We start from the raw sequence: 24,332 nt of genomic DNA, 5'->3' as shown, positions 1-24,332 counted from the left end.
GTGCCTGAAGACACCAAGATGTAAATTACTTCACAGGCGCTGGGTAATCTCCATTCCTTTGATCTCTGCCTATCCCGTGGCTCATTTGGCCTGAGGAGCTGAAGCCATTCATAGGGTAACACGTCCCAGGCGGCTGCTTGCCAGCCTTTATTAGGGATGGGTTTCTTGGTTCAGAGTCTCCGCTCTGGTAAGCTTATGCTCTCTCCAACTCTCAAGATGCATTAAAGCTTGTCTGCAGAAGGATCCGAGTGTCCTGCGTGTATTTCTTGCCGGTGAGAAAATACAGCACGCGGGACAAGGACCTACAGACTTACTGAGCATGTAGGCTATGTGGGAGTATGCCCTACTGTTCAAGAACAACCTTGTGACCTCTCCTCTGTCAGATCCAACATCAGATACTGAAATCTAACTTGTATGTGCTGTGTATGTGTATGTCCAGATGTAAGTTTGCATGCATATGGGTGTGCTTTGCAGGCTGGAGCCCAACATCATTGGGTCTTCCTTGAGCACTCTACTGTATTAATGAGACAGGATTTCTTACTGAACCTAGACTAGTCCAGCTGGCCAGCTCATCCCATCAGTCCTGTCTCCACCTTCCAAACTCTAGATTATGGGTGGGCCACAGGCTCATGCAACCCTTAATTTGAGTGCTGGAATTCAAACTTGGGCCCTCATGCTCGCACAGCCAGTGCTTTATTCAACAAGCCACCTCCCACACCTCAGATGCTGCAAATGCAGTGCGAAATGCTTACTAAATATTACGCCTGCCAATTGAGCTGACTGCCCAGACACCCTCACAAAAATCAAGCCTGTAAATGGAGTTCTTAATTGATCTAAATAAAACCCAGAGAAAGATATAGAAGAAAATGCTGAGGAGACCGGAGAGAAGGAGCAAACCATAGCTACCTTTACCTCCTTAGCTTCCCAGCAAAAAGATAGGGAGTTTCTGTTTCCTCCCACATAATATCCTCTCTCCACCCAGCCATCTTACTTCCTGTCTGTATGTACAGCCCCCCAGACCTCTATGGTTAGCTTGTGGCAAACTCCACCCTCTGATCTTCAGACAGGCTTTATTTGTACAAGGAGATATCATCCACAAGCCTATCAACATTCCCTCTAAATGGGATGGGTCACCAGACCACATCTAAGATCCTGGCCATTACCTACTGCCAGCCACAACTTTGTCTAATACTGCCCCAGCTGCAAGCAGTCTCCAAAAGTGCTAGAGTATAGGAGGTGGGGTGTTAACTCAAGGCGGGACTTAGTGTGAAGCTTCTCCATTATGCAGCTACTGTAAAATAAGTCAAATAAATACCAGTTAACTGGGCTGTACTTGAATGGCATCCTTCCTTTCTTCTCTCAATGGTTGCTGGTGTCCAGTGAGTACCATGGCTTCTGGGGTGATTTGAATGAGAAATGTTCCCTGTAGGCTAGGGTGTTTGAGTGCTTGGTCCCCAGTTGGTGGGGCTGCTGGAGGAAGTATGCACTGGGGGCATGCTTTTCTATGAGAAGCCTCACCTTACTTCTGCCTTTGCTTAGTGCTCAGGGTTGAGGATGTGAGTTCTCAGCTTCCTGCTTCTGCTGCCATGCCTCCTTGGCATGGGCAGCATGATGGGCTCTTACCCTCTGGCACTGTAAGTCAAAATACACTGTTCCTTAAGTTGCTTTTGATCATGGTTTGTTTGTTTGTTTTTAAAATCACAGCAACAACAACAACAAAAAAGTAATTAATACAGCGTCCCAGAAATAAGTCACCAAACACTCAGGTACATTTTCACATTTTAAGTACCTCTTTAAAAAGAGTATTACCGCTGGTTGTGGTGGCACACGCTGGTAGGAGGATCACGAGTTCGAGGCCAGCCTGGGGTCGACAATGCAGATCCCAGATACAAACACAAGGTGATTGTTGGTGTAAGGAGCTTGTAACCAGGCAGGCACAGGCCTGGCTGAAGAAAGATTAAAGGAAAGGGAGCGTAGGCCCACTATGCAGCCCAGTCGTTGTAGATAAGAGTGAGAATGTGTGGAGTGTGGCAAAGTGTGATTAGCACGATTTAGCGAACTATTTAAGGACCAGCTCAGAACTGGGAATTTTAGAGTGTACCACGACTCTATGTCCTGGAGCTCTCCTCTGCTAACCTAAGACAACCAGTCCATCAAGCTGAGTGCCGCCCATTCTGAGCCTGACTCCACAACACCGACACCGGGCCCTCAGGAGACTCGCCAGCCTGAATCTGTGGACTCCTGCAGGAGAGGTACCCCATGCTGTGAGCCTATTGTCTGTGGTTCTTAGGATTGTTTGCTTATGCTTGTGTGTTGCTTTGACATAAGTGTGAAGTAAAACTTATATATTGAAAATCACCTCGCTGGGTTTGTCATTCCTCCCAGGTCAAAACCTGGTAAGGGCTCGAGACAGTTGGGGATAGGCATCTGAGAAGCTGGCCCTCCATCTCCACAGAGTTCCTGTGAGTTTAACAATCTCCAAAACTGACACACGGCAGACAACATGCCACAACTATCACATGATGTGGGATGATGCTCTTGTTCACTGTAAAGATTTGTTACTCTATTAGTTTAATAGAATGCTAATTGGCCAGTAGCCAGGCAGGAAGTATAGGTGGGGCTGTCAGACTAGGAGAATGCTGGGAAGAGGAAGGCAGAGAGTAAGTTGCCAGCCAGATGCAGAGGAAGCAAGATGAGAATGCCTTACTGAGAAAAGGTACCAAGCCATGTGTCTAAACACAGATAAGAATTATAGGTTAATTTAAGTTGTAAGAATTTGTTAGTAATAAGCCTGAGCAATTGGCCAAATGGTTTGTAATTAATATAAGTCTCTGTGTGTTTGTTTGAGACTAAATGGCTACAGGACTGGGTGGGACAGAAACTTCTGTCTACAACCATGAGCCCTAAATCTGCATCTAACTGGTGTTCTACCTAAGGAACCCACTTAGCCATGGTTTCTAGATGCTGAGGGAGAGGTGTGAGATTCTACTGGAGACACATTGTGTTCTTCCTAGCTCTGTGGACCTCATTGCTGGGTCAAGATAACCAGTGAATACCACATGGTTTATAGCTTACTGGTCAGTGTTGCCTGGGATCAGGATCACTGGCACAGTCCTGCCATCTTCTAGCCCCATAGACAACCAAATAGCCCATGCACACATACCCTACAAGGCTAATATAGTCAGGAGACACTGCTGGCCACTCACCTGCTTCCAAACCCCCAATGAGACCCGTAAGTCTGAGAAGGCAGTGAGATGAAACCACTCTGACTGCTGTTCTATTCACTGTCCCCAGGCCAACTGTGGGAAGTTTCCCAAGTGACAGAGCAGTCAGGGATGCAGTGCTTATCCATGATGTACTATAACTCTTTAGAGGGGGCAGGACAGAAATGTTTGCCTGCCCTAGGGCAGAGTACAGGAAGCAGGCTGGCCTTGCCTTGACTATCAACTGGACAAAACCACAACCAAGCACCTGGACAGCCTGCTCTGACTAACAGGTAACTGTGGTGATACATTGTTTATGATCTAATAAAGCTACTGGAGATCAGTTTACAAAGCCAGCCATACTAGTTTGCTATAGAAATAGGCAGAGATGGCATATACCTTTAATCCTACAACTCAGGAGACAGGCAGATGGATCTGAGTTCAAGATGATCTAAACAAGAGTGAAGAGTAACAGAGCTCATGCCTTTGATCCTAGCCCTTAGGATCACACACCTTTAATCCCAGCACTAGGGATGTGGAGACAGGAGTTATATGGCTGAGTGGAGAAAGGAATAAAGGAGGAGGAAACAGGAACTGAAAGCTTTTTGTTTTTCTTTTTCTCTTTCTTTCTTTCTTTCTTTTTCCAAGACAGGGTTTCTCTGTGTAGCTTTGGAGCCTATCCTGGCACTCGCTCTGGAGACCAGGCTGGCCTGGAACTCACTCTGCCTCCTGAGTATTGGGATTAAAGGCGTGTGCCACCAAGGCCCAGCGAACTGAAAGCTTTTGCCTTTGAGGATTCATGGAGACAGGATTGCTATTTTAGCTGAGTAGAGGTAAGATCTACTGGTTTGGCTGTTTTGCTTCTCTCATCTTCAGCTTGAAGCCTGAACCCCAATATCGGTCTCTGGGTCTTTTGTTTTTCATGTTACAGGCAACAATTAGCAAGTAGCTCACAGTTCACCGCCAAGTTCTGGCACTATCATGAAGTGAAAGCATTATGGAAGGTCAAAGCCAGGTTTGTGTGTCTGGGGGCAGCTCAGTGTGGAAAATGCTTGCTGCTCAGGTAGGACAACTAGAGTTGGCATCTTTCAGGGCCCACATAAAAGCCAGGCATTGTGGCACACGCTTATCAGATCATGGGAGGGAGAGTCACAAAGGAGTACTGTCACAGAGGATGGCCTCAACTTCCTGGTCACCCATTGTAGCAATTAGTGAGCACCAGGCTTAGTAAAGACTCTACCTCAAAGGGGAAAAAAGGTAGAGAGTGACAGAGGACCACTGGTGTCTACCTCTGGCCTTCACATGCACACACACATGCACCCACTTGCAGACAGCTGGCAGCCCCTAGGTGGAAGGTGAAGATGCATTTTTGTTTATCCAGGTTTGTATTGTGTAAGTGCAGGGAATGCCATCTGCATTCTAGAGGGTGCACGTCCATTCATTGGCTCCTGACCTACAGAAGCCCGGGCAAATTGCTATGTTGGAACTATAAACTCAATGGCATGAATGCAGATTCTGGGTCTGGAGGAAGTGACCCAGCCTGAATGAAATCACAAGGTGGAGCCCCAGTGGGATTAGCACTCTGGTAAGAAGAAAAAAAACCAAGCTCCACTCCCTTCACGTTTGCCAGGATGCACTCTCACCAGAAAGTCAGACACTGCATGCACTCTGATCTCCGAGCCCCCAGGTCTGAGGAAAAGGGTTTCCGTTTAAGCCGCTCTGATATTTTGTCATGGCCCCCAGCACAGGCTAACTTTGAACAATGGTCAGTATGTACAGATTAACTTAAAATAAGCAATTACTGGAACTTCAAACATACTCAGCTAACAACTTCCAGTTCCTTCACACGCCTAACACCCAAGCTGTGTTCACATTGCCATGGTTGAAAAATGCTTTCTCCAGGACAGAGGGTGTAGCTGAGTTGGTATAGTGCCTGCCTAGTGTGCACAAGGGCCTGGATTTGACCCCAGCGCTGCAGAAAACCAGGTGTACTGTAGTGCAGAACTATAATCTTACCGTTCAGGACGTGGAAGAGGGAGGACCAGAAAATCCTGATGTCCTTCCACTTCAGGAGTTCAAGGACGGGCTTGGCTTGAGTAAGTCTTTAGAACTGCAACAATGGCTTAGGGGTTAAGAGCACTTATGGCTCTTGCAGAGGACCTGAGTTCTGTTCCCAGCACCTATGCTCACAACCATCTATAAATCTAGTTCCAGGGTACTTGAGTCTCTTCTAGGCATTCATGGGGAACAGGCAAACACATACCCATACACAAAAAATTTAAAAGTCTTTAAAACTTAGAAGCCTGGCATGGTGGCACATGCTTTTAAACCCAGCACTCAGTCTGCAGAGGCAGTCTACAGAGTAAATTCCAGGACAGCCGGGATCGTTACACAGACAAACCCTGTCTTACCCCCACTCCCAAAGAACAAAACCAAAACCAAAAATACAATTTAGAGCAGCTTATTAAGATCTTAGCTCCACCGGATTCACTGGGTTTTCTGGGATTGTCTCCTATTGGGTTCAGCTCAGTACTTTCTCAGCAGAATTTGATCTTCTGCTTCCTTTTCCTTTAAACTCTTTCCAATTTTATGTGCTTTTGTTGTTTTGCTTTGTTTTTGTTTTGTTTTTTGAGACAGGGTTTCTCTGCGTAGCTTTGGAGACTGTCCTGTAACTTGCTTTGTCGACCAGGCTGCCTCCTGAGTGCTGGGATTAAAGGCCTGTGCCACCAATACCTGGTTCCATGTGTACTTTTTTTTTTTTTTTTTTTTCAAGACAGCGTTTCTCTGTGGCTTTGGAGGCTGTCCTGGAACTAGCTCTTGTAGACCAGGCTGGTCTCGAACTCACAGAGATCCACCTGCCTCTGCCTCCCAAGTGCTGAGATAAAGGTGTGTGCCACCACTGCCCAGCCCATGTGTACTTTTTAATAAGTTATTCTTTTAAATTTCGTTTTGCATCCCAACCACAGTTCTCCCTCCCACCCCTTCTCCTGTCCCCCTTACCTCCACTGAGTCCACTCCTCCTCACAGATGAGGAGTCAACAAAGTTTGGCACAATAGGGGGCAAGGCCAAGCCCCTCTCCCATGCATTAAGGTTGAGCATGGCATCCCACCATAGGGAATGTGCTCTAAGTGAGCTACCTCATGTACCAGGTTTGTATCATGGTCCTACTGCTAGGGGCCCCTCAGATTGTCCAAGATTCACAACAGTCTCCTATTTACGGAGGGCCTAGTACGGTCCCCTGGGATCTCCACAGCTGTCAGTCTATTATGCCCAAGTTGCAAGGATCCCCAAAGACCACCGGGAAACAGACTCACCAACGCAAATGCACAAGGTTTATTGTTCTATCCTACTGAGGGAGGGACTCCATGTAGCAAGTTGACACAGCAGCCTCCAGAAGGAGTGAGTTCCTTGTCCACTGCCAGGATTTTTAAAGTAAAAAACTGTGCTCTTTGGGGCTGTGTACAGCTCTTTGGGGCTTGTGTACGCCAGCTGGCTAGGCCGCTCTATGTCTCTGAACAGGGACCCCCAAACCAGAACCAGAAACAGCCACTGGCCTACCCAGCTCGGTTGAAGGAGGAGGAACTGCCACCAGGGCCTCGGCAGTGTCCAGGTATGCCGGATCCCGCTTCGGAGTTCAGATCCGATACAGAAGAGGGGAGGAGCTCCCTGCCCCCAATCTGCTAGCACCCCACTCTTCCATTCCACCGACTGACGCAGGAACTAGGTGAGTGAGTCTCTGCCCGCTCCTGACTCCCGACCAAAACATCATACACCCCGATCACCCCCACCCCCCCACTCCCGCCTGCGGGCTTGGGTTAGACACCCCCAGGCAGGGAGGCGCTCCCTGCGCCCCGAATCTGCTAGCACCCCACTCTTCCATTCCGCTGACCGACCCAGGAACTAGGTGAGTGAATCTCTGCCCGCTCCTGACTCCCGACCAAAACATCATACACCCCATCACCCCCACCCCCCCACCCCCGCCTGCACCTGCGGGCTTGGGTTAGACACGCCCAGGCAGGGAGGACCTCCCTGCACCCCGAATCTGCTAGCACCCCACTCTTCCATTCCACTGACCAACCCAGGAACTAGGTGAGTGAGTCTCTGCCGGCTCCCGACTCCCAACCAAAACATCATACACCCGATCACCCCCCCACCCCTGCCTGCGCCTGCGGGCTTGGGTTAGACACGCCCAGGCAGGGAGGAGCTCCCTGCACCCCGAATCTGCTAGCACCCCACTCTTCCATTCCGCCGACCTACCCAGGAACTAGGAACTAGTGAGGAGACTAACAGGAGCATCAAGACCATCCAGAGTTGTGGACATTGAATTCCTGGCCCCCACACACCACTGGGTCACAAGAGGAGATACAGAGACGCCACCTTCACCCACTAAAAGAAGATATGGGGAGAAGACAGAATAAGATTTCACTCAACAACAGAAAGACCAATATGACACCACCAGAATCTAGGGACTCCACTCCAGCAAGATCTGAAAAGCCCAACACAGAGCATGAAGATGAGATGGACCTCAAAAATTATCTCAGCAAGATGATAGAGACCTTTAAAGAGGAAACAAGAAAATCCCTTAAAGAAATAGAAGAAAAAGCAAACAAAAAATTAAACGAATTGGAGGAAAAGACAAACCAAAAAATTCAAGAAATAAATAAATCTCTTAAAGAATCTAAAGAAAGCCAAGAAAAAACATCCAAACAAGTGAAGGAAGCTCTTGAAACAGTTCAAAGCATGAAAACTGAAATAGACACAATAAAGAAAACACAGAATGAGACCATGCTGGAAATGGAAAGGCTGGATAAACGATCAGTAACTAAAGATGTAAGTATATCCAATAGAATTCAAGAGATGGAAGAGAGAATTTCAGCTACTTAAGACTCGCTAGAGGATATACATTCATCAACCAAAGAAAACCTCAAGTCCAACAAATCCCTAACACAAAATATCCAGGAAATATGGGACACCGTAAAAAGGCCAAACCTAAGAATAATAGGTGTAGAAGAAGGTGAAGAAACACTGCTCAAAGGTACAGAAAACATATTCAACAAAATCATTGAAGAAAACTTCCCCAACCTACAGAAGGATATGCCTATGAAAGTACAAGAAGCTTACAGGACACCAAACAGACTGGACCACAAAAAGAAGTCCCCCCTGACACATAATAATCAAAACACCAAATCTACAGAATAAAGAGAAAATATTAAGAGCAGCAAAGGAAAAAGGCCAAGTAACATATAAAGGCAAACCAATCAGAATCACACCCGACTTCTCAATGGAAACTCTGAAAGCCAGAAGGTCTTGGATAGATACCCTACAAGCACTAAGGGAACATGGATGTCAACCCAGACTACTGTACCCAGCAAAACTTTCAATCACTATAGATGGAGAAAACAAGATATTCCACGACAAAAACAGATTTAAACAATACATATCCACAAATCCAGCACTACAGAAGGCTCTGGAAGGAAAACTCCAACCCAACGAACATAACTACACTCACAAAAACACTGGCAATAGATAATCTAATTTTACCAAACACAAAAAGAAACAGGAGGGCAAAATCCACACGCAATGATACCACCAACAATAAATCCAAAACAAAGAAGAACCAATGAACAATGGACATTAATATCCCTAAATGTCAATGGTCTTAACTTACCCATAAAAAGATATAGGCTAACAGAATGGATACGAAGACAGAATCCATCCTTCTGCTGTTTACAAGAAACACACCTCAACTTCAAAGACAGGCGATACCTCAGAGTAAAAGGATGGGAAAAATTTTCCAATCAAATGGGCTCAAGAAACAAGCTGGGGTAGCAATCCTAATATCTAACAAATTAGACTTTAAACTGAAAGCAATCAAAAGATATGAAGAAGGGCATTTCATACTCATCACAGGAAAAGTCCATCAAGATGAAGTCTCAATCCTGAACATCTATGCCCCAAATACAAAAGTACCCACATTTGTAAAAGAAACATTACTAAAGATAAAACCACACATAAAACCACACACACTTATAGTAGGAGACTTCAACACCCTCCTTACACCATTGGACAGAACCACTAGGCAGAAACTTAACAAAGAAACAAAGGATCTAACAGAAGTTATGACACAACTGGGTTTAACAGATATCTATAGAACATTCCATCCAAACACAAAAGAATATACCTTCTTCTCAGCGCCACATGGAACCTTCTCAAAAATTGACCACATAGTTGGCAGCAAAGCAAACCTCCACAGTTACAAAAGTATTGAAATAACCCCCTGTATCTTATCAGACCACCATGCATTAAAGCTAGAATTCAACAGCAATACGAATTGCAGAAAACCTACATTTGCATGGAAAATGAATAACACCCAATTTCACCATTCCTGGGTTGAGGAAGAAATAAAAAAAGAAATTAAAGACTTCCTAGAATTTAATGAGAATGTAGACACAACATACCCGAACTTATGGGACACCCTGAAAGCAGTGCTAAGAGGGAAGTTCATAGCACTAAGTGCCCACATGAAGAAACTGGAGGAAAGTCACATTAGAGAATTGACAGAACAACTGGAAGCTTTAGAGCAAAAAGAAGCAAACACACCAAGGAGGAGTAGACGCCAGGAAATAATCAACCTGAGAGCTGAAATCAACAAAGTAGAAACTAGGAAAACAGTACAAAGAATCAATGAAACAAAGAGTTGGTTCTTTGAGAAGATCAACAAGATAGACAAACCTCTAGCCAAACTAACCAAAAGGCAGAGAGAGAGCATGCTAATTAACAAAATCAGAAATGAAAAGGGGGATATAACAACGGACACTGAGGAAATCCAGAGAATCTTTAGGTCATACTTTGAAAACCTGTATTCCACAAAATTGGAAAATCTAAAGGAAATGGACAGCTTTCTGGATAAATATCACTTACCAAAATTAAATCAAGATCAGATAAACAGTTTAAATCGACCTATAACCCCTAATGAGATAGAAGCAGTAATCAAAAGCCTCCCAACCAAAAAAAGCCCAGGGCCAGATGGCTTCACTGCAGAATTCTACCAGAAATTCAAACAAGAGCTAATTCCAGTACTCCTCAAACTGTTCCGCACAATAGAAGCAGATGGGATATTGCCAAACTCTTTCTATGAGGCTACAATCACTTTGATACCCAAGCCACACAAAGATATGACTAAGAAAGAGAACTACAGACCGATATCCCTCATGAACATCGATGCTAAAATACTCAATAAAATATTGGCCAACCGAATCCAAGAACATATCAGAAAAATCATCCACCATGATCAAGTAGGCTTCATCCCAGGGATGCAAGGATGGTTCAACATACAAAAATCCATCAATGTAATCCACTATATAAACAAACTGAAAAAGAAAAACCACATGATCATCTCACTAGATGCTGAAAAAGCCTTTGACAAAATCCAACATCCCTTCATGATAAAGATCTTGGAGAGAACAGGAATAACAGGAACATATCTAAACATGATAAACACAATATACACCAAACCAATAGCCAACATCAAAGTAAATGGAGAGAAACTCAAAGCGTTTCCTCTAAAATCAGGAACAAGACAAGGCTGTCCACTCTCTCCATATCTCTTCAATATTGTACTTGAAGTTCTGGCTATAGCAATAAGACAAGAAAAGGGGATCAAAGGGATACAAATTGGAAAGGATGAAGTAAAACTTTCACTATTTGCAGACGACATGATAGTCTACATTAGTGACCCGAAAAACTCTACCAGGGAACTCCTACGGCTGATAAACACCTTCAGCAAGGTAGCAGGATACAAAATTAACTCAAAAAAATCAGTAGCCCTACTATATACAGATGATAAATCCAATGAGAAAGAAATCAGGGAAACATCACCTTTCACAATATCCACAAGCAACATAAAATATTTTGGGGTAACACTAACCAAAAAAGTGAAAGACCTGTACAAGAAGAACTTTGAGACTTTAAAGAAAGAAATTAAAGAAGACACCAGAAAATGGAAAGATCTCCCATGCTCTTGGATAGGTAGAATCAACATAGTAAAAATGGCAATCCTGCCAAAAGCAATCTACAGATTCAACGCAATCCCCATCAATCCCAACACAGTTTTTCACAGACATTGAAAGACAATACTCAACTTTATATGGAAAAATAAAAAACCCAGGATAGCCAAAACAACTCTTTACAATAAAGGATCTTCTGGAGGCATCACCATCCCTACTTCAAGCTCTACTATAGAGCCATAGTTCTGAAAAAACAATACCCAGGGCCAAAAATAGACATGAGCTCTACTATAGAGCCATAGTTCTGAAAACAGCTTGGTATTGGCACAAAAATAGACTGATAGACCAATGGAATCGAATTGAAAACCCTGATATTGACCCACGCACCTATGGATACCTTATTTTTGACAAAGGTGCTAAATCTATACAATGGAAAAAAGATAGCATCTTCAACAAATGGTGCTGGTACAATTGGATTCGGACATGCAGAAAATTTCAGATAGATCCATACCTGTCACCATGCATGAAACTTAAGTGCAAATGGATCAAAGATCTCAGCATTAATCAGCCACACTGAATCTTCTAGAAAAGAAAGTGGGAATTACCCTTGAACAAATTGGCACAGGAGACCACTTCCTGAACATTATGCCAGTAGCACAGACACTGAGGTCTGCAATTAATAAATGGGACCTCCTGAAACTGAGAAGCTTCTGCAAGGCAAAGGAAACAGTCAGTAGGACAAAACGACCACCCACAGAATGGGAAAAGATCTTCACCGATCCCACATCTGACAGAGGACTGATTTCCAAAATATATAAGGAGCTCAAGAAGCTAGCCACCAAAACACCAAACAATGAAATTAAAAAGTGGGGTGCAGAACTAAATAGGGAATTCTCAACAGAGGAATCTGAAATGGCTGAAAGACACTTAAGAAAGTGCTCAAAATCATTGGCCATCAGAGAAATGCAACTCAAAACAACTCTGAGATACCACCTCACGCCTGTCAGAATAGCTAAAATAAAAAATACTAATGACAATCTATGCTGGAGAGGATGTGGAGAAAAAGGAACACTCCTCCATTGCTGGTGGGAATGCAAACTTGTAAGACCACTCTGGAAATCAGTATGGCGGTTGCTCAGAAAAATGGGAATCAGTCTACCTCAAGATCCAGCCATTCCTCTCTTGGGTATATACCCAAATAGTGCATGTTCATACAACAAGGACATATGTTCAACCATGTTCATAGCAGCATTGTTTGTAATAGCCAGAACCTGGAAGCAACCTAGATGCCCCTCAACTGAAGAATGGATAGAGAAAATGTGGTACATTTATACAATGGAGTACTACTCAGCAGAAAAAAGGAATGGATTCTTGAAATTCGCAGGCAAATGGATGGAACTAGAGGAAACCATCCTGAGTGAGGTAACCCAGTCACAAAAAGACAAACATGATATATGAATTTTACTGATATATGTACTCACTGATATATGAATTTTAGACATAGAGCAAAGGATTACCAGTCTATAATGCTCTTCACCAAAGAAACTAGGAAACATGAAGGACTCTAAAGGAAAAATGGTTCCCAGGAATGGAAGTGGCATGAACTCCCGAACTAATTGGGGGCATGAGGGTAGGGGGGAAGGAGCTGCTACAATAAGAGCAAGAGAAGAGGAGTAGAGGAGAGGAAATGGAGGGGCAGAAACATTGAGTTGGGGGAAGAATAGAGGAAAGAGAGCAGGATGAGAGATACTATATCAGAGGGAGCCACTATAGGTCCGAGAAGAGATCTGGAACCAGGGGGGTCTCCAGAGACCTACAAGGATGACACGATCTGACAATCCAGGCAATGGTGAAGAGGATAACCCAAAAGCCCTTCCCCTAAAATGAGATTGATGACTTCTCTTTATGCCATCCTAGAGCCCTCACCCAGTGGCTGAAGGAAGCAGAGACAGACATCCACAGATATACACTGAGCTGAAATCGGGAATTTAGTTGAAGAGAGGGAGGAATGAAGAACGAAGGGGTCTGTACCAGGTTGGAGAAACCCAAAGGAACAGTTGACCTGAACAAGGGAGAGCACATGGACCCCAGATGCTGTCTGGGAGGCCAATACAAGACTGATCCAGACCCCTGAACATGGATGTCAATAAGGAGGCCTCTGCACTCCAGGGAGCCTCTGGTAGTGGATTAGTATTTTTCCCTGGTGCAAGAAGGGACTTTGAGAGCCCATCCCACGTGAAGGGATACACTCTGGCCCTGGACACATGGGGAAGGCCCAGGACCAGCACAGGAAGATTTGGTGGACTTTGCAGAGCCCCCGTTGAGGGCCCTACCCTGCCTGGGGAGTGGTGGGTGGATGGGGTGGGGGGTGGGCTGGGGGGAGGAAGGTTGGGGGTGGGGGGAGGGAGAGGGAGAAGGGATTTGAAATAAGCTGTTCCCTAACTAGAACTAATAAAAAAAAAAAAAAGATAAAAAAACTGCAGGGTTACATCAGCGGGAGGGGAGAGGTACTGGTCGATTCCTGATTGATTGACATTTAGGGGAATTTTTCAAAGTCTTATTTTGGCATGGAATACCCTTGTACCAATTATTCTCATTGGTCGGTGCTGGGAGGGAACATTCTGTGGTTTCTATGGCTTTGTCTGTTATTTGCAGGTGACCTGTTATGCACAGATACCAAGAGTTTTCAGGAACTAAGGTAAGTATCCTGGAAACTATAGGGGAGGGTTTTTGTCTCTCCTGGGGTTTCTTTGTGGCCAAACAGTTTCTAGGAACTAAGTATCCTGGAGGCTAGAGAGTCTGGAGTTTGTGTCCAGTTTTGGCCCTAGGCCTGTTGTATACAACACAGTCTCCAGGGACTAAGTCTCCTGGAGGCTAGGGGTAAGACTTTGATCTGGAGTTTCGGCCCTTCAGGTCTAGAATTCATGAGTTTCCATGAGCTTGTTTCAGTTGTCTTTGTGGATTTCCCCATCAGGATTTTGACCTCCCTTGCTCATATATTCCCTCCTTCCTCTGACTGGACTCCATGGATCTCAGCATCTGGTTCCATCAATTACTAGATGTGGGCTCTATGATGATAGTTGGGGTATTCACCAATCTGATTACAGGGGTAGGCCTGTTTGGGCATTCTCTTCACTATTGCTAGGAGTCTTAGCTGGGGTCCTCCTTGTGGATTCTTGGGAATTACCCTAGCACCAGGTTTCGCCCTAACCCCATCGTGGCTCTCTTTTTCATTGTTCTTCCACTGTATCCCTCCCTGCCTCAACCATTCCACGTCCTTACCCCCACCCCAATTTATCCCTTAAATCTCATCTAATTTCTATTCCCAGGACCATCCATGTGTCCCTTAGGGTCCTCCTCATTACCTAGCTTCTCTGGAACAATGGATTGTAGTCTGGTTATCCTTTGCTTTACATCTAATATCCACTTATGACTGAATTCATACAGTGTTTGTCTTTCTGAGACTGGGTTACCTCACTCAGGATGGTTTTGTTCTACTTCCATCCATTTTTTTTTTTTAAACTGGAAATTTGAGACAGGGTTTCTCTGTGTAGTTCTGACTGTCCTGGAACTCGATCTGTTAGACCAGGCTGGCCTTGAACTCACAGAAATGCTTCTGCTTCTCTCAGTGCTGGGATTAAAGGCATGCAACATTGCCATCTGGGAACTAACTGGAACTTTTAAAAATCAGGTGGATGGGTGTTTTGCCTGCATATACATCTGAATACAACATGTGTGCCTGGTGCCCACAGGTCAGAAGAGGGTTGTTGTGGAATAATCTTTTTGTACACTGTGAAGATGTCTTTGCCAAGGCACCTTCTGATTGGTTTAATAAAGAGCTGAATGGCCAATGGCCAGGCAGGAAGAGGTTAGGCAGAACTTCCAAATAGATACAACAGAGGACATGGAAGGAAACAGGAGGTGCAAGATGGAAGAGAGGTGAAAAGCCACTAGGCAAAACACAGATTAAAATAAATATTAATTTAAGTTATAGAAGCTAGTAAGACAAGCCTAAGCTATAGGAGCAGCTTTAATAAGTCTGTCTTTTGAGCTGGAGGCCCAAAGAAGTTACATAGGGTGCTGTATCCCCTGGAACTGGAGTTGCAGACTACTGTAAACTGTTGTGTGGGTGCTGTTATTTAAACCTGGATTCACTGGAAGAGCAGTCAGTACATTTAATGGCTAAGCTCCAGAACCCTGGAGTTCTTTCAAAGTATAATCTGTAAGGCTAGAAATAACCCGATTTCCAGTGGAGACAAGTGCTTGCTTGATCCCTTGAACAGCTTTCTGAATGCAGACCTGTGCCCATGAGATCCACCTAGGAGAATGAGGAACCTGACTGACTCCATTTTGATGGCACAAGCCACTGTGTTGTATATTTAAAAGTAAGTTTTGGGGCTGGAGAGATGGCTCAGTGCTAAGAACACTAGCTGGTCTTCCAGAGGTCCTGAGTTCAATTCCCAGCAACCACATGGTGGCTCACAACCATCTGTAATGAGATCTGGTGCCCTCTTCTGATGTGCAAGATATGCACATGCAGATAATTGTGTACATAATAATAAATAAAATCTTTTTTTAAAAAAGTTACTATTTTCTGTGAGAGTTGTGTTGCTCTCTGTTTCCAGGAACGAGACCTTTTCCAACCTATGACCTTGATTTATTTTACTCCTTAAAAGGGGCCCACGAGATAGATTCAGGGCTGCTCTCTTTATCCCAACTTAGAAGGCAGTTGATGGTCAGTTCTTGGGTGTAACCCAATTTAAAAAAAAGAAAAAAAAAATCAAGTTTGCTTCAAATTTGGCTCAAATTGTGATAGTGGTCTTATTCTCATTTGGGATTAACAATGTGAGTTGACATGCTGATTTAGAACACAGGAATCCCACACCATTGGGAAATAACCTTCCGGTTACACTTTAATGAAACCAAATAAATACAACCAAAGATCCAGTATCTCTAGCTGAATAAGCTGCTGCAGAAACAGTGCTGAGGACGCTTTAACAAACTTCTGCCACCCATGTGGTCTTGTACAGTTTGTTGCTGCTTTCACACATGCCCAAACACTAGGTACCCCAGTATGAGTCTACTAGGTAGCCCTTTAAAAAGGGTATTGGTTTCTATGGCCACCTGTTGGGGTTGAAGAGGTTTTTTATTTTCATTTATTTATTTATCGTGTGTCTGTATGCACACATGTGCTTCAGAAAGTCAGAGAACAACTTACGGCATTTGGTTCTCTCCTCCGACTATGTGGGTCCCTGGGAACCAAACTTGGGTTCTCAGGCTTTGCAGCAAGTGCCTTTGCCTACTGCACTGGGCCATCTTGTCAGTTCCAAGAGTAAGCTTTACTGCTGCTCAAGCCTCAAACCTCCCTCCTACAAAAAGAAGACATGGTGAAAGAGCTAGAAGAGAAAGAAGTTAAAGTGCACACAAGTGGCACTAAGGACAGCTGTTGCCCACTCTGCCTGCATACTTCAGATCCCCTTCCCTGTGTTAATTTGCCCTTCCTGGCAAAACTTCTGTAGACTCGGGAAGCTACAAACCGTTCATTTGAGGACCACATGGCTTCTACGCTTGAGAGCACCTGTTGCAGTTCTTCCAAGGCCCAGAACATGGAGGGCCCAGCTACCCACAGACGCCTCTATACTTCTCCACGCCCGTGAGTCCTCTGATGCCTTGTGAAAAAGCCCAGGTGGCGGAAGCCCTTCCCACAGTGCTCACACTCATAGAATCTCTTTGTCAAGTGCAGCCTCTGGTGGATGCTGAAGCCCTTGGGCCACCTGAAGGCCTTCCCACACTGGCCACAGGTATAGGGCTTCTCTCCACTGTGAATCCGCTGGTGGTGGCTGAGGTTCTCTTTAGTACGAAAGGCCTTCCCACAGTTGTCACAGTAGAACGGCCTCTCTCCAGTATGAACAAGTTTGTGGCGGAGGAGGTTTGACTTCTGTTTAAAGGCCTTCCCACAGTCACTGCACACATATGGACGGTGCTCAGTGTGGATTTTGCGATGCTGTGCCAGGCGGTCCTTCAAGCTGAAGGCCTGTCCACATACCTCACAGCAGAAGGGCTTTTCACTTGTGTGATTCCTCTGGTGGCGAAGAAGGTTTGAAACCCAGCGGAATGTCTGGCCACACTCAAAGCACTCAAAGGACCTGGTTCCAGTGTGCACGGTCTGGTGAGCAGCCAGGCGGCTGTGGCAGCTCAGTGCCTTCCCACATGTGCCACAGATGAAGGGATGTCCCTCTGCACCACTCTTGCACTGTTCCTTGAGGCCTAGCTGCTTCCTGTAGGATTTCCCACACAGCTGGTCCTGGAAAGCTTTCTGTTTGTCCACTTTCTTCCCAGAGGTATCTCTAGGAAGGTGCACCTTACCCGCTGTCAGGACACTCTTCCTCATGGTAGCCCCTCTCTTGGCTCCCATCCGAGGATGGGCCCTCTCATGAGCTGAAGCCAGATCACAAGGTCTCTTCTGATCTACAGACTTTCTGCCTCCTGTGGTGCAATAGACACATTTACACAGAGCTGGCCCAGGGACAAGCTAACTTACAAAGCAGCTATCCAACAAAAGATGAAGAAAGATCTATCAAGTGTCAATAAAAAAAAAAAAAAAAAAAAAAGGCATGAAATTATGAAGCAAATGTGTTCCATGTACTCAGGTGAGCTAAAACTAACCCTGATGTTCACCTAACCCAGATAGTGGAAGACAAGTGCCTGGTACTCTGACACAAAAGAAACCACAAGTGTTCATTAAACTTGTGTCAGTTCAAGTAACAGGCCTTATTCCTACCATGGAGGTGGACCTGGGGCAGGTACTGAGAGCTAGCTCTCTACAAATTAGAACCACTCACCCTCTGAGCCATAAGCTTCCTGCAAACAGGCCTGACACACACAACAGCTGGGACTCCACATAATCTAGGGGCCCTCTCAGCTTATCTCAAGTAGACAAAACTGCTTGGTGTCACTTCTGGGAGGATATGAAGTAAAAACAAAATCCAGGACAGAGGTGTAGCTCAAAAATGCTTGCCTAAGGTCTTGAGCTCTATGCCTATCATGACAAAAAGAAAACAGAAGCTCCATGACCACTGGGAACATCTTACTAAGGAAAAAGCCAGGGCTTTTATCCTAATGTTACAAATGAGGAAACACATGTGAAACAGAGAACTCACCCTGGTATCACAAACCTGCAACATGTCAGATTCAGTCAGAGAGACAGACATACACACACTCTCTCTGCCCTGTCAGTGGCTATCAGTCAAATCACAATGCTAGGACACTGCCTCCTGTTCTCAAATACCTCCCTTCCACAACCTCACCACAGGGTCCATTGACACATGTACACACCCCTCCCATCAGAGCTTAGTGGTAGAAGTATGCCACTCATGTACCTCCAAAGTCCCTAATTAGAGCACTCTGTGGGATGCAGAGATGACTCTAAGGGTTATGAGCACTGGCTGTTCTTCTAGAGGTCTAGAGTTCAACTACATGGCAGCTCACACCATCGTATAATGAGGCCTGATGCTCTCTTCTGGCATGCAGGCAGACAGAACATAGCAAGTCAATACATCTAAAAAATTTTTCTTAAAAAATTAAAAAAAAAAAAAAGAAAGAAAAAGGTGTTCTGCATCCACTCTCTACCACTGTGTCAGTCTGTCTGAAGGTGGAAAAAGTGGCCTTGATCAGTGCTGGGAAATGGGACGGGCCAACCAAGAGCAGCCCACCCTCCATCCTGCTTACCTGAGCAGACACCTTTTCGTGCTTCTAGAAACTTAGGTATGTCCTGATCTTCAACCCATGGTTCATCCCACTGTTCCAGATGAGAAATAAGGTCTGGTCTAGGGCCACAGTATCCTTTTCAAAAAGTAAGAAATGCTATCTGGTGAGTGTAAAAGACAGCGTAAGGCCAGGACTCAGACTAGCTCTGGGCAGCACAAGATAAACCTAGCAACCCGGTCAGCCCTTGTAGATCCCCTGGATCAGCTGCTGGAAGTAGGAATAAGGAAGACAGAGGCTTACAGGAGGGAGAAAGGAGTATGCCTGCCTGCTCATGAGCACACACAGGCTGACACCACGCCCCATGCAGGAATCTAGCGGTTGAGGAAAGAAGTCAGGATACCTCCAGAGGAACCAAAAGAGATGCCCTTGGTCAGACACAGCACATGGGGCCTTTATCTAGAACCTACCAGACTCCAGAAGCTAACATGCAGCTCTTACCCAGTTCAATGAAGTTCCTAAAGTTTTCTAGCATCACTTCCCGGTAGAGGGTTCTCTGGCTGGGGCTGAGGCACTCCCATTCTTCCCTGCAGAAGTACATGGCCACATCTCTGAAGGTCACTGGCACCTGACACACAGATGGCTCCAGGACTGCCTGCTACTGAGTGAGAATGAGTCAGAAAAAGCATGCTAAAGCCTGTACACTATACATGAAGAAGGGGTAGGGTGGGCAAAGATCTCTTCGATGATTAACATTCCTTGAGAATCGCCTAGAAGACACACCCCTGTGGATGTGAGGGTGTTTCCAAAAAAGTCTAACCAAACCTGAATGTATGGACACGCATCCCATGGGTGTTGTTCCAATATCACAGAAAGGAAGAGACAGCCAGCTAACCATCAGCATTACTTCTCTGCCTCCTATCCAGTGGTAGCTCACACTCCTGCCTCCACAATGGTCTGTGTCCCTTCAAACTGTGACCCTAAACAAACCCTTCCTCCCTTGAGCTCCTTTTGTCACAGCCACAAGAAAAGTGACTGATACAGAAAACATCCTCACTGTGCTGGGTATATAATTCTGCAACTGTCTTGTGCCATTTGAAAATGAAATATGGAGTCATAGTGGTGCTCACCTTTAATCCCAGCACTCAGGAGGCAGAGGCAAGTGGATCTCTGAAGTTGAAGCCAGCCTGGTCTACAGAGTGAGTTCCAGGACAGCCAGAACTACACAGAGAAAAACAAAACAAAACAGAAAGAAAGAAAAAACGAACCACCATGAGCTGCTGCTGTTTGACTACAGGCATAGCATGACCTTCCTTTTAGATCATCCATTTGCTATCAAGAAAGTAAGATAATCTTGATTCTGTAGTCAGGACAACAGAATAAGCAAACAACACAGTAATAACGAGGTGTACTGCAATCAGAGTGTTACCTCTCTCTAGCAGGAGGGAAGGGCCACTACACTCACTAGAATTTGACCCACACCCCAAGTTTGCTTGTGCTCAGCTGCATCTCTCCTTTTCACTTGATCCAGGGTCCAGTTAGTAAAACAGTGCTACCCACATTCAGGGTGGATATTTTCACTCAGCTAACCAATTAAGAACAGTCAGGTCCACTGTGTGGTGGTCGCTCACACCTTTAATCCCCACACTTGGGAGGCAGAGGCAGGTGGATTTCTTGAGTTCAAAGCACTGATGAAAATAAAGATGGGTTATGCTGGTATGGTGGTACACACCTTACAACCTGGGTCCTCTGGAAGAGCATCAAGAACTCAACCTGCGAGCCATCTTTCCAGCCCCCGGTACACACCTTAATCCCAAGATTTGGAAGGCAGAGGCAGTCAGATCTGCCACACTGATCTACTTATCTAGTTCTGGGGTAGCCAAAGCCACACAGTAAGACCCTAAGCAAACAAAAGTCTTTAAAATTAAATTAATTGAAAAATTAGACTGAAGTCTGGGTTGGGCAGTGATGGCACATGCCTTTAATCCCAGCACTCAGGAGGCAGAAGCAGGCAAATCTCTGAGTTCAAGGCCAGCCTGGTGTATAAGAGGAGTTCCAGGACAGCCAGGGCAATAGCTGTTCTCTACAGAGACCCAATCTCAAAACAAAGAGTTCAAGGCCAGGTGTCCCAGTTTCATTCTGCTGCTGTGATAAAATTCCGTTAAAAAAAAAAAATCTAGAGAAGAAAGGCTTATTTAGCTTACACTTCCAAGTTACAATCCATTGTGTGGGGAGTCAAGGAAGGAGGTCAAGATAGCTAGCCACATCATACTCAAATGCAGAGAACAAATAAAATGCTTATAACTCAAGCTTGCTTTCACTAATCTTTCCGAGTCCATGACCCCAAACCTGTGTCTGCCCATATCAATTAAGCCAACCAAGGCAATGCCCCACAGACATGCCTAGAGGCCAATCTAAGCTTAAGATCCCTTACACAGACATTCTTCCCGAAGGATCCTAGATTGTGTCAAGTTGAGAAATTAATCATTATACCTACTTTGCCTACACAGCTATGTCAAAGACAGCTTGGGATATTTAAGACCCGAAGCTCGGGAAACTCGGGTCCGGGTAGTGACTGCCAACCTCAAACTCTGGTTGATAAAAAAAGAACATTGCCCCTCATCGGAACACCTGAACTGGTGCCACGAGCCTTGTTGGACTTCGAGGCCTGAGAGCAGGGGAGTGTGGGAACTCCACCCAAAAACAGAAGACCGCAACCCTGGAGTGCAGGAGCCCAGGCAGACAGACCGAGAGCTGCCCGAGTGCAGTACCAGCGACAGGAAAGAAACCTGAGCGCGAGCGCCGTGGGGATCCAGGTGGGCTCGAGGCCGGGGACTGTCGGGAGAGGGTCCGTACTCACCGGAGGGGCCTCGCGGTGAGCCCGCCCGGGAGGAGCGCTGCCCCGTCGGAAACAGCGCTCGCGTCGAGCCTCCCGGGGAGCAGCGGCAGCGAGATGTGGGCGCATCTGTAGGCCGCAAGAGGTGCCGGGGTCGGGTCGGCTTCAGCGTAAGCGCGGTGACACGGAGCAGAGCAGCCCAGACCTGCACGCCAGACCGGCGACCGACGATCGCCGAGCTGCTGCAGCTTCAGTCCTCAGTCCGGCTGCGCGCCGCCCAGACTTCAACTCTCTAGCGGAAATACGCCAGCTGCCTAAGCCGCTTCCGGCGACCCTAGGAGCGGCTACTCAACGGTGCGCGCCGGGCAAGTCGGCTGGAAGGCGAAAGTGTGCTCTGAGCCGCCCCCAGAAGGCCCGCCCTCCGGGAGCCCCGCCCTTCGACTGCTCCGGGCAATCGCGCTGAGCCGCCCCCAGAAGGCCCGCCCTCCGGAAGCCCCGCCCTTCGGCTGCTCCGGGCAATCGCGCTGAGCCGCCCCCAGAAGGCCCGCCCTCCGGGAGCCCCGCCCTTCGGCTGCTCCGGGCAATCGCGCTGAGCCGCCCCCAGAAGGCCCGCCCTCCGGGAGCCCCGCCCTTCGACTGCTCCGGGCAATCGCGCCTGCAGTGCTCCTAGTTGGTGTGCACCTGTGTCTTTCCCTTGCTTGCCTTTTTTCCTGCTGTTCCTGTACGGTATAGGCTGGCTGGGCTGTGGCGCTCCTGAGCCCTCATGAGCTCTCTAGGAGGTTTTTTCTTTTTTTGTTTTTCGGGGAGGGGCTGTTTGTTTTTAGAGACAATATTTCTCTGTGTAGCCCTGGCTGTCCTGGAACTCAGTTCCGCCTGCTTCTGCGTCCCTAGTGCTGGGATTTAAAGGATGTGTCCGCCACCACGCCCGACTTCTTATTTTTAAGTATGATAAACTACAAGTAATAACACAGCATCCATTTTCAACCTGTTGAGTGTACCAGTAGTGTTTGGACCTGCAGTTTTGCGGTTTGCATCTTGAAAGCTCGTTATCATGAAAATCAGAAATGTTTCTGCCCAAAGAACTTTCCTCCAGTTCCTCTCCTGCAGCCAGTGCCACCAACATTCTTTGTTTGAAATTTGTCCTAGGATCTTCTCAACATGATGTTTGCCAGGTTCATTCACGTAGTAGCTTGGGTCAGGATTTCTCACCTCATTCTGTTCACTCATCGGTCAATGTTTGGGCCACTGTGATGCTAAATTTAATTCTAAAAATCCAAATTTGTAATTCTAGTTTAGGCAACACTTCATTCCACAGAATAAGATAGTCCCACAAGCTAAGCAGATGTCTGTTTTACAGAGAGAAGGTAGGTCTAAAGGAAAGAAAAAGGCTGAAACAGGTTGGTTTTGTCAGAGTTACTTACTTCCTAAGGCAGAGACCCACAACAGAAAAAAGCAACTGCAGGGATACTGAGTTGGTCAAGGTTGCTTTTCCGTCAGGGTTAAAGCAGAGTAAACTCTACTGCTGTTATTTTGTATAAATTTAAAAATATAAAAAGAAGGCGCAAGATGGGGCTGGTGCCGGCGAAAAGGAACATGAACCGTGGAGAGTACATTAACCATAAAGTTGATTACAGGTGGGAGAAGAGACAAGAACAGGGCAGAGAGGAGACAGGAAAGAGGGGGAGGAAACAGAAAGGGGGAGGAAGGGGAAAGAAGGGGTACAAGCTTTAAAAGAAAGCTGAGCATGCGCACTGAGACTTCACCAATGGGCAGAGTCCTCACGCTAGTCCGTAACGAGTGACGTGGCACATCACTGTGTGTGCCCCACCCGTTGTCAGGGGGCGGGTCTGTCTCTTAAAGAGGTCCGATTAGGTCAACATTAATGCCTGAACCCTTTCATCTACTATCATGATCGCTGAAATCCAACCTCTACCCATTTCCCAAAAGCTCAGATAACAACCTAGTTTCCTTTGATGCCTGACACTTTGCTGAGTCTGGTCAACTAAGGGCCCAGTGCAGGAGCCTAGTGCCAAACAATGGCTTTCTGTGGATTTTGTTGAACAAGGGTGTTATGAAGACAGGTGTACATTATCTGTTTGCATTCGCTTCTTTGGGCTATGTATTCAGGAACTAGGATTTCTGGAATTTTCTAGATTATGTATTAATTCTATGTTTGACATGTTGAGGAATCAGCACGGGCACGGTCTCTACATCAGATGCACCTGTGCTCTGAGCAGCAGACCCGAGATGTTCAAATCCCCCATCCTTACCATGTTAGTTTTCGAATTTGGAGTTGTTTCTGGGCTTTTTGTTTTGCTTAAATTGTAACCATCGTATTTGATTTAAAGAGGTATGCTGCCGGGCGTTGGTGGCGCATGCCTTTAATCCCAGCACTCGGGAGGCAGGCGGATCTCTGTGAGTTCGAGGCTAGCCTGGTCTCCAGAGCGAGTGCCAGGATAGGCTCCAAAGCTACACAGAGAAACCCTGTCTCAAAAAACCAAATAAAACAAAACAAAATAAAATAAAGTGGTATGCTGTTGGAAACACTCATCTTGGTATTGCACAAAGTAGCACAGAATAAA

At 46.0% G+C, this 24,332-nt stretch overlaps 1 protein-coding gene across 2 annotated transcripts; it reads right to left on the bottom strand.

Moving 5' to 3' along the window:
* Positions 1–16,097: 16,097 nt before the first annotated feature.
* Positions 16,098–22,132, bottom strand: Znf707 (zinc finger protein 707). 2 transcript variants are annotated; one of them, XM_027404273.2, is made up of 4 exons: positions 21,775–22,132; positions 19,416–19,572; positions 18,939–19,052; positions 16,098–17,696 (listed from the first exon to the last, which is right to left on the bottom strand). In XM_027404273.2, exons 1-4 carry the CDS (start codon positions 21,877–21,879, stop codon positions 16,846–16,848), a joined length of 1,227 nt encoding a protein of 408 aa, XP_027260074.1. In that variant the 5' UTR covers positions 21,880–22,132; the 3' UTR covers positions 16,098–16,845. The 2 variants fall into 2 exon arrangements, with proteins under 2 accessions (XP_027260074.1, XP_027260075.1); XM_027404274.2 differs by having other exon boundaries at positions 19,416–19,575; positions 21,775–21,901.
* Positions 22,133–24,332: the final 2,200 nt, after the last annotated feature.

Source organism: Cricetulus griseus, chromosome 2 (genome assembly GCF_003668045.3).
Source record: "Cricetulus griseus strain 17A/GY chromosome 2, alternate assembly CriGri-PICRH-1.0, whole genome shotgun sequence".
In the NCBI taxonomy this organism is placed as follows: domain Eukaryota; kingdom Metazoa; phylum Chordata; class Mammalia; order Rodentia; family Cricetidae; genus Cricetulus; species Cricetulus griseus.
Note: the sequence above shows the minus strand (reverse complement) of the source record. Positions and strands in the feature narration are given on the sequence as shown.